The sequence below is a fragment of the Mirounga leonina genome, unplaced genomic scaffold (assembly GCF_011800145.1).
Source record: "Mirounga leonina isolate KUSES-001 unplaced genomic scaffold, KU_Mleo_1.0 Mir_173, whole genome shotgun sequence".
Lineage (NCBI taxonomy): Eukaryota > Metazoa > Chordata > Mammalia > Carnivora > Phocidae > Mirounga > Mirounga leonina.
Genome location: NW_023270447.1, coordinates 70,638,252 through 70,648,656, shown reverse-complemented (window position 1 = coordinate 70,648,656; position 10,405 = coordinate 70,638,252). Strand labels below are relative to the sequence as shown.

Below are 10,405 nucleotides of genomic sequence, written 5' to 3'. Positions count from 1 at the left end.
CCTGATCTGGAAACTGGGTGGAGTGGGGAATGAGTCTACTTCTTAGGGTGATAGGTCTGGGGGTAGTGGTGGTTCTCTTCACTGAGAAGATATGGGATATGAGTGAGGCTTCCAAGGGCAGAAAGGGGGGTAAGGAGAAAAAAAGGACTTTCCAGAGGGAGGGCATCATGTGGACAAAAGCGGGGAGGAGGGAAGCTCTAGGATGTGTTTGTGGAGCAGTCCTGGGCACGATTAATAGCCTGGCACTCCATGAATCACCCAAGGAGGCAGTCAGGCCGGATCTCTGGCCCCAGGGCCAGCTGTGAGGCACTTAGACTTCCTGCCCTAACATTATCTGTCTAGGGTTGAGCAAGGAGAGGGCTGGAGGGTAAACTGAGAGTAATTACAGAGCCCTGCTTCTGGGTCTCCTCCACCTACCCTTGCGGGGCGGTTGGCTGGGAATGTGACCCACCCACCTCTTCTGACCTCCTTAGCTGGGGGCCAGAGTTTGGGCATCTCTGGGGAGCAATAAGCCAGCCAGCAGGAATGGCTCAGGAGAGCGTGTGGTCCAAGACAGAAGTAGAGCTTGAAGAAGGGGTGGATGGAGGGAAGGAGGGCTGAAAGAGTGTGAGGCTGGGGTCTTAGGAGAAACAGGGATGACGAGGAGCTCACATTTTTCAGGTATCTACTATGTGTTGTAACAGCCCCATGAGGTGGGTATCTTCACTTTACAGATGGGGAAACTGAGGCTCAGAGAGGTGAAGTGACTTGCCCAAGTTTCTTTATCCGATCATGCACCATTCAACACCTATGTATTGGGTGCAGGCTCTACACCGAGGAGTTTGGGGTGACCCTCACTTGGCTTCTGCCCCTTGTGGGGGGACAGTGTTGTAAGGTCACACTGTGGCCTCCCTGGGACTCGAACCCAGGTCTCGGTATTTCCAAACCCTCGCTTTGGAACAGGACTTGAACCCGGGGCAGAGTCGGGTCGCGCTGCACGTCTCACATGGCCGCGGGAGTCCCGGGCCCCACCACTTTCCCCACCCGTCTTGCCCGTCTTGCCGGGCGCACCTGCCCAGGTGAGTCGCCGGAGGCTCCGAGCGTCGGCGGAAAGCGGCGAGAGGCTTCGGCAGGTGGGGCGGGGCGGGGGCGGGGCCCGACCGGGGCGGGGCGGGGGCGGGGCTAGGACCGGGCGCCCGGAGCCCCAGCGATCCCGCCGCCCGCGCCCCGCGCCCCGCGCCCGGCGCCGCGTGCCGCCGCCATGGGGGCCTGCCTGGGGGCCTGCTCCGTGCTCAGCTGCGTGAGTCCTGACCCCCGCGCCCGCCCGCGCGCCGCCGGCTCCTTCTTCGGCCCCGCACTTTTGTCCGTCTTCTTCCTCCAAATAGTTTCTTCTTTTTCCTTTCTCCAAACTTGTCTTTCTGGGCCCGCACCCCGCCACCTCGCCCCTCGGGTCCCCTCGTCCCTCGGTCCCCCCACCCCCATTCCGGACCCGCGGGCGCCGGGGACAGCTGGTGTCCGGGGCTCGGGTTACCGCGGGGGAGGGGTTGGGGCGCGCCGGGGTGGCGGGGGGAGGGGCGGGCCTTGGGCAGGCGCCCCTCTCAGGGACTGGGGAGACTGAGGCCCAGAGCCCGGGATGGGGGTGCGCGCTGCGGCCCCACCTCGCCCAACTTGGAGACGTCCTCGCCGTGCGCCTGTCGTCTCTCTCGGATATTCTGACTCTTTGTGTGGCCCGCCTGGTCCCTGCCCCACTGTGCGGTGTGTCTTTTTCTGTCCCTCCGGCAATCTGTCCGTCAGTCTGTCTCCCTGCCCGCCTGCCTCAGTTTGCCCATTTGTATTTGTTTGACATCTGTTTCTGTCCTTTCGTTTATCCCACGGTCTTTGTCCGTCCGTGGCTTCTCCATCAGTCATTGTCTGTCTCACGGGTGTCTGTCCGTCTGTCCTACCGTCCAATCTGTCTCTCTGCATCCTTGTCTCTGACTCTTTCAGACTAGCTCACACTAAGTCCTGGGCACTTCCCCCAACGAACCCCAGACCCTTCCTCTCTAGGCCCCGGAGCCTGAAATGGGGGTGGGGAGGAAGCCCCCATCCGCCTTCCTAAGCCACCCTTGAGTGAGGTCGGTTTGGGTTGCCAACCGCCACCGGGCCCCGCTCTGGGTTGGAAGACCCAGGAACTGAGGAAGGTCGGAGTGTTTTGGGCGTGGGGCAGTACCTGGTCGCCTGGGCTCGGGGGCCTGGGCTTGGGGACCTCGGGGGCAGCCATACTCTGCTCTGGGGTTGCAGCCAGCAAAGGGGAGGAGCTTCAGCCCGACCCGGCTGGGAGGCCCCTTTTCCTTTCCCTTTTCCCAGCCCCCTCTCCTTTCCCTCTTCCCCTCATTAAATCCGAGGTTCATTCAGGCAGCTCCCTCCCCCTCTGCCCTACACAAAGAGAAGCAGAGAGGAAGAGGGGGGTCTGGTGGCTGCTGAATCTCAGGACTTGCTTTCCTTTGTCCCTGGTTTGTGTGTGTGTGTTAGGATGGGGTGTGGGGTGGCGAGCTTAAGGATCTAGAGATTTACTTTACAACCATTTTCTGAGAATGGTATCTGCACACAGAGGCTGTAGAGTGGGTCCCTGGACAGTCTCTTGTCCTCTCTGAGCCTCCATTTACCACCTGTGAAGTGTGTGTGTGCGTGTGTGGACACGCGCCCAGAGGAATCAAGAACTGGTCTCTGAGATCCCTTTCTGCCCCCTGCCCAGTGAATTCTAGGTTTGGGCTGGGTCTCTGGCCAAGAAGGGTTTGCTTCCTGGTAGGGGAGGGAGCGCTTCCTTGAAGTTGACTAGATTTCCATTTGGCCGGGCTGGCCTGGGAGTGGCCCGTGTTGAGAGGTGACCTGCCAATCCCCTGTGCCTCTGCCTCCCCAACTGCCACCTTCATGGTTCGTTATTTGAGGAAAATCGAAAAGTGCCCCACCTACTTCCTGGCGACAGTGAGTGGCGCTATTGTTGTTATCTTCTTGGAAAGGTGGGTGGGGAATTCCTTCTGGAGCCCAAGCCGGCCGCTGAGTCATGGAATCTTACAAATGCTGAGACCAGAAGGCACCTGAAAGGCTTGCTCAAACCCTCAACAGACTGCGGCTCAGAGAGGTTAGCCGACTTCCCAGAGGCTGCACAGAGAACGGATGGGGGCCTGGACAGTCAAGATTAAAATCTGATTCCTGGTCCAGGCTTCTGCCCACACCTTCCCTCCCTTCCCATCCCGGGTGTCTGAGGGACAGGGCTGGTCCACTTACTGAGTATTTAATGTCGGCAGGGGACCTGTCCTTCCTTTTAGTGGCCTCCCCCTGGGTTTCTGACCTCTGACATTTACTGAGCTCCTACCACAAGCCAGGCGCTGTGCTGAGCCCCTCACTGTGCTGTCTTGTTGGTTCTCCCTCGAGCCCTGTGACATGGTCATCCTGTTTCAGATAATGATACCAAGAGCAGCCCCCATCACTGCGTCCTCACTCAGGGCCCAGCGCTGTCCAGGGGTGGTACAAGCCAGCACTGCAGTGAGCACTCGCTGTGTGTCTTCTCATCCAATCCAACTAGGACCGCAGTGAGGCAGTTAACATGATTTCCATTTCACAGGTGACAAAACTGGATCAGAGAGGGAAGGTGGTCTCCCCACAGCCACACAGTATTCAGTGGTGCAGTTGGGTCTTACTGGACACCGATAGCAACCTATTTCCGGGGCGCCTGGGTGGCTCAGTGGATTAAGTGTCCGACTCTTGATCTCAACTCAGGTCTTCATTTCAGGGTTGTGAGTTCAAGCCCCGCATTGGGCTCCATGCCCAGCGTGGAACCTACTTAAAAAAAAACAAACAGCAAACCCAAAACAACCTGATTCAATGGAGATTTGCTCCACAGGAGGAAAGTTCTAATAGGGGGCTCCTGGGCATCTTTGGGGGAACATTCTGGAGTCTGTGGATCCACGAAGAAGACCTCCAGCCATGACACATTTGCATCTGCCCATCATGCCTTTTGGTCGGCATTTGTATTGGACCGAGGGTGAGTCCTGGCTCAGAGGAGATAAGATGGGCCCACGATGGGATGGGAGTCACCAGGCCAGCCAGTACTTGGTGGGCTGGACGGTGAGCAAATATCTAGGGAAGCCTTGTCTAATATCTGCATGCCATTGAATCTAATTCTCTATCCTCTACATGCGAGGGAGCATGCACGGGTCGGAGGATGGGACTCAGATCCTGGCGTGGCCTCTCCCCCGGCCTCGTGACTTCGGGCAGTCCCTTTGTCCCTCTCTCTGGGGTGGAGGGAGTAAGGAAGTGGAGAGAGCAGTGGTGTCTGTCTCTCAGCACTTTGGGAGGATTGAGTGGGACTGAGAGGAGCATGCCGACATACTTAGCACGAAGCTGACCGGCCGCGGCCATTCTAAGCACCCTGGAGTGGGAAAGTGCTCAAGACCACATTTGAGAAGGTGGTGGAGCCGGGGACACTGGGACTGTCTGTAGAGCCTGGGCTCTGAGCCACTTCACCGTCCTGCCTGGGGACCCATTTTATGGCTGAGGAAACTGAGTCCCACGGCGGGGAAAGGGACCTGTCCAAGGTCATCCTACAAGTTGGTGGCAGCACCAAGACTAGGCCCTCTCTTCTTAGCACTGCACGGGGATGTACGCGTGCCCCGAGTAGTCTGGGGGCTGACCTCTTACCTGCTGTGCGTCCTCTAGCCCCGGGGTGTCTCGAGCTGTTCACGAAGCCTACAAGGTGCCCCCCATCCTTGCTGGGACCAGCGTTTTGTCTAATTGTGGCAAAATGTATGTCACATAAAAATGTACCATTATAGGGCGCCTGGGTGGCTCAGTCGGTTAAGCGACTGCCTTCGGCTCAGGTCGTGATCCTGGAGTCCTGGGATCGAGTCCCGCATCGGGCTCCCTGCTCTGCAGGGGGTCTGCTTCTCCCTCTGACCCTCCCCCCTCTCATGTGCTCTCTCTCTCAAATAAATAAATAAAATCTTTTAAAAAAAAAATTTACCATTTTGGGGCACCTGGCTGGCTCAGTCAGTAGAGCCTGTGACTCTTGATCTCAGGGTTGTGAGTTCGAGCCCCACGCTGGGTGTAGAGATCACTTAAAAATCACATCTTGAAAAAAATTTCCATTGTAACATTTTTTTTTTAGTTTTCAAGGAGTTTGTAGTTTATCTCATGATATATGAGATATATATATCATATATAAAAATATATATATACATTGAAAACGGTTATCTATTTTTATGATATCAAAATGATATCACCCCAAATGAACAGTAGCGTCTGAAGGGGGAAATACTGTGGGTTGAAACACAGAAGAAAAACTCCAGGCTCTGTCTTCTTTCCCTTGGAGTCTGTTCCCCTAGCTCGCTCTCCCTCTTCCCAGAGGTACGGTGCATCTCCGCCTGCATCCGTCTTGCATCTGTGGCCAAAGCGGTCTTTCGGTAATGCAGACCTGGTGCTCTGCTTCTCTTGCGGGATGCTTCTCACTGCCTTCAGGATAAAGTGCAGACTCCTTGGCGTGGCCTGCAGGGACTGTGGCCATCGCTTGCATCATCCCTCTGCCTCCTCTTGACAGCTGCCTCGAAGAGACAGTGTTTCTTGCAGCTTTGCCCGTGCTGTTCCCTTTGTAGGAACACCTTTCCCTTCGTCACCTGGCTGACTTCTTACTCTTCCTTGAAAACGGCCCCCTCCTTTTTCCTGATTGTGTTAACATCCACATAACAGAAAACTGACCATTTTAACCATTTTTAAAAAATTTTTAAGACTTTATTTATTTGTCAGAGAGAGAGAAGAGAGAGAGAGCATAAGCAGGGGGAGCTCCAGGCAGAGGGAGAGGGAGAAGCAGGCTCCCTGCTCAGCAGGGATCCCGATGTGGGACTCGATCCCACGACCCTGGGAACATGACCTGAGCTGAAGGCAGACGCTTAACCGACTGAGCCACCCAGGCGTCCCATTTTAACCATTTTTAAGCGTGCGGTTCAGTGGTGTTAACTACATTCAAGTTGTGGGGCAACCATCCCTACCATCCATCTCCAGAGCTTTTTCATCCTCCCCAAATTGAAACTCCCTACCCATTCAATAATAACTCTCCACTCCCCTCTCCCCCAGCCCCTGGGAATCCCCAGTCTACTTTCTGTCTCTGTGAGTTTGACTGCTCTAGGTTCTCATATCAGTGGAATCGAATGGCATTTGTCCTTTGGTGTCTGGTTTATTTTATTTGCTACAATGTCCCCAAGGTTCATCTGTGTTGTAGCAGGTGTCAGAATGTCCTTCCTTTTTAAGGCTCAATAATATTCCCTTGTATGTATATCCCACATTGCGTTTAGTCATTCATCAGTCTATGGACACGCGGGCTGCTTCTACTTTTTGACTATTGTGAATAATGCTGTTATAAACATGGGTGTGCAGATATCTGTTTGAGTCCTTGCTTTTGACTAATACCCAGAAGTGGAGGGTCAGTTTATTTTATTTTTATTTTTTTTAAGATTTATTTTATTTAGGGGCGCCTGGGTGGCTCAGTTGGTTAAGCGACTGCCTTCGGCTCAGGTCATGATCCTGGAGTCCCGGGATCGAGTCCCGCATCGGGTCCCTGCTAAGCAGGGGGTCTGCTTCTCCCTCTGCCCCTCCCCCCTCTCATGTGCTCTCTCTCTCTCTCTCTCATTCTCGCTCTCTCACATAAATAAATAAATAAATAAATAAATAAATAAATAAAAATCTTTAAAAAAAATATTTATTTGATTTATTTGAGAGAGAGAGAGAGCACATGCACACACCAGAGGGAGAGGGAGAAGCAGACTCCCCACTGAGCAGGGAGCCCGACACAGACCCAGGATCATGACCTGAGCCGAAGGCAGACGCTTAACCAACTGAGACACCCAGGCTCCCCAAGTCAGTTTATTTTAAACAAATCAACTTGAAACTGTGGCCCCAACCCTAGCTGCCTCCCCGCCTGCCCGGTGCCCTAGGAATGGTCCTGAGAACCCACGTCCCTGGCTTTAGGGGCAACCAGGAGAGAGTGTGGATGACTGGGGACAGCCTGTTCCCACCATGCCAAACCGCACATGGTTCCAGAGCAGTCCAGCTTGCCTCAGGCGGTCGTGAGCTCCTGGTCTTTGGCAGTGTGTAAGCAGTGGAGGCTGCCTTCCGGGTGATTCTTCATTAGAGAGAGGCTGGACCAGTTGAATGCCAAGGAGCCATGCAGCCTGAAAATCGTAAGACCCAGGGCTTTCTAAGATCTGACTCCCCATTCCAAGAACCTGGCTGCGTTTTGCTGCTCAACACGCACCCAGTGGCTTGGGGCCTCTCTGTTGCTGCCGCTGGCCTGAGTGCATTTGGGGGCAGGGGTGTAATCTTAGCCCAGGAGCGATGTTATGTCTGCCTTGGCTTTTCACCTTGCGCCATTAATGTTAGCGCATGTTGCCCGGCAGCCTGGGGACTTTTTGCTTTCCTGCGCCTGTAACATTCCACGGAGTAAATGGACCACCACGGGCCCCTGGCGCAGGACTTGTAGGTTATTTGCAGTCTCTTGAGATTCTAATAAGCTCATAAAACCTAAAGCTTTGTGCCTATTTTGGTTTTTCGTTTTAATTTAAAATTTTTTCTCTTTTAGTAATAAAATCAGCTTTATCGAGGTAGAATTTATATTTAATTATACTTGGTTATGTGTACCCCTTTAAGTATTACCTACACATCTGCTGCATTCAGCGGAGATCCCTCATAGGGGAGGCCCACGATGTATGGATGGGCATTTCGTTATTTTAAGCTTCCCCCTAGTACTTTCCGGGTGTGCGCAGCGCCACACGCGTCCGCCCTTACTCCTGTGAGCTGGTACTGCTACAGGAAGAGGTTCTTGTGGGAGCGATGCCCCGGGGGTCGAGAGACTGGGTCAGAACGCACGAGGGATTCCAAGGATGCGCCTGCAGCAGCTGGTGGTGGGGGCTGCTGTGTGTTTTTCTCTCCCTGACCACCTGGTCTCTCTGGCTATCGGTCCTTGGGAATCCCGAGGTTTCCCATGTCAGGAACACTGGGCTTTTGATCTCCAAGAATTAGGGTGAACTGAAAAGCCAGGCTCCCCGAGTGCAGTGGGGTGGCTTTTCTCATGTCTCAAATGTCTCCGATTGAAGTGGTAACGAGCCAGAGGCAGGCCCTGACTCGGGCCCTTTAGCACGCGGTTCCTGAGATCAGTGCTCGAGGGCCTCTGTGGGTTTTCTCTGGCAGCCGAGGGATTGTTTCCATCCCTGGGGTGTTTTGAAATTAAGCAAGACTGCCGTCAATGAGCTAGTGGGCCCCTAGTACAGGCGGACAGGAGCTCGAACCCCAGCTCCTCAGCTTACTGGCTCTGTGACCTTGGTCATGTCACCCCTCCAAGTCATTTTCCCCGCCTGTAAGTGGGAGGTACAACACACTCCCTGCATAGGGAGTGTCATGTAGATAAGGGGCTTACCACGGTGCCTGGGGCCGAGCACCTTCCAAACGGACGCTCACTCTTACTTCTTGAATCTCAGCACTGCCGTCCACTTGCTGGGTGACTCTGGCACGTTCTTAACTTCTCTGATCTCAGGTTCCTCGTCTGTAAAATGGGGCTAATAGCTAGTCTGTCTCATAGCCAGAATGTTCTTTATGGTTTATGAAATATGTTTCTGGCATTTGCTTATCCCTTTATCCCCAAAAGGCAGCCAGGGGTAGGAGGCAGGGCTTGGGGTGAGGGCTGCAAGATGTAACCAGGAGTTGCTAGACCAGTTATGATTTGGACCATGGAAAGGAAATTCATTCTGCAGGCGTTTCATTTAGCAAACATGTTGTACTTGCTTTGTGGGTGAGAGAGATGGGTATCCAGGGGCGTTTCCACTCTTGGGAGGAAGGGAAGGGGAGACGGGAGGGCAGCTACACCTCAAGCAGAGTGTAGCTTGGGACCAGAGTGCACACCTTGGGACCAGCCCAGAAAGTCGGGTGCGAGGTCTCTGAGGAGGAAGGGGCCCCTTCAGCCTGCCCTCCACAGAGCCACTCTTTCAGTGTAAGCCTGTTCCTTCCCTCCCAGCTACAGACCCTCGCTGGGTGCCCTTTGCTCAGACGATCAACCCCAGGGCTCTGCACATGGCCACCAGGCTCCCCCCAGCCTGGCTGACCTCGTCACCCCCACTCGCCACCTGCTCTTGAAGCTTTGGCCCCAAGGGCCTCTTTCTCTTTCTCCATCGCCCAGCTCCTGCCTGCCCCAGAGCTGCCTCCACCTCTGTTCCCTCTGTCTGGAACACTCTTTCTTCCCCCTGGTCGGGAGAGGGCCTCCTCATTCTTCAGCTCAGCTTAAATGTCACTTCATTAGGGAAGGGACCCTCCATCCCCGGGGGTAGGCCCCCATCAGTGACTCTCAGAGCAGCGACGACCACGACAGGTGGAATGATTGTTGAGTGTCTTTCTTGCAGGAGGGCAAAACTGGTATCTTTCTCGCTCTTGACTCTTAAATACCTGGGTGAAGAGCTGGGGCGGTCACAGGGGAGATAAACTGGTGACCAGATGTATCTGGATGTAGGCCCGGTACCCCGAGGGGTCAGTCGTCTTTCGGGATACCAGCTGTGAATAGAGTGGCATCCACCAGCCCCCACGTGATTTCAGCCAGCCCCAGGGAGGGCTGGTGCCAGCTTGGGCAGAGGGGCCAGGAGAGGGAGAGGGGGAGACGGCCACTGGTGTCCGGGACAGGGCCAGCCCCAGAGCAGGAAATCAAGCCACTCACAATTCTGCATTCCATTCATTCAGCAGATGTTTATCCCGTGCTAGCTGTTTCTTGCGGTCTTTTTTTTTTTTTTTTAAAGATTTTATTTATTTATCTGAGACAGAGAGAATGAGAGGGAGGAGGGTCAGAGGGAGAAGCAGACTCCCTGCCGAGCAGGGAGCCCGATGAGGGACTCGATCCCGGGACTCCAGGATCATGACCTGAGCCGAAGGCAGTCGCTTAACCAACTGAGCCACCCAGGCGCCCCTGTTTCTTGCGGTCTTAACATGGGTCTGAGACTATGCCAGACACTTTGCATTTGTTCAATCAATAGTCACTGGGCTCCAACTGTGAGCCAAGCACCGTTCCGATTTGTGGGTCTACCACAGTGAACAAAACCCCCGGCCCTGGCGGAGCTTACACGCTGCAAGTGGCAAGCGGACAAACATGAGTAAAAGAGAAAGCCAGGCAGGGATCGCAAGTCCTATGGAGAAAAGCTAAACCAGGCGGTGGAAAAGGAAGCCGGAGCGCATTACAATTTAAAATGCCTGTGAAAGTAGGTACCATTATGATTCCCATCTTATGGAAGAGGAAGCTGAGGTTCAGAGAGGTTGAGTGAGTTGTATAGGGCCACACAGCTTATCCGTGTTGGAGCTGGTGTTCTGGATCGATCTCTATCTATCTATCTATCTATCTATCTATCTATCTATCTATCTATCT

General features: G+C 54.3%; 1 protein-coding gene across 4 annotated transcripts in view; it reads left to right on the top strand.

The window, feature by feature from the left end:
• The first annotated feature begins 1,180 nt into the window (after window positions 1–1,180).
• The window catches only part of SERINC2 (serine incorporator 2), a 19,318-nt gene continuing 10,093 nt past the window's right edge, over window positions 1,181–10,405 (top strand). For 2 of the 4 annotated variants that reach the window (XM_035019248.1, XM_035019247.1), the window contains exon 1: window positions 1,181–1,279. In XM_035019248.1, the coding sequence (XP_034875139.1) occupies window positions 1,241–1,279 (39 nt within the window). In that variant the 5' untranslated portion in view covers window positions 1,181–1,240. Of the gene's footprint in view, window positions 1,280–3,862; window positions 4,004–6,978; window positions 7,191–10,405 lie in introns of all 4 variants that reach the window. The other 2 variants (XM_035019249.1, XM_035019251.1) reach the window with 2 other exon arrangements.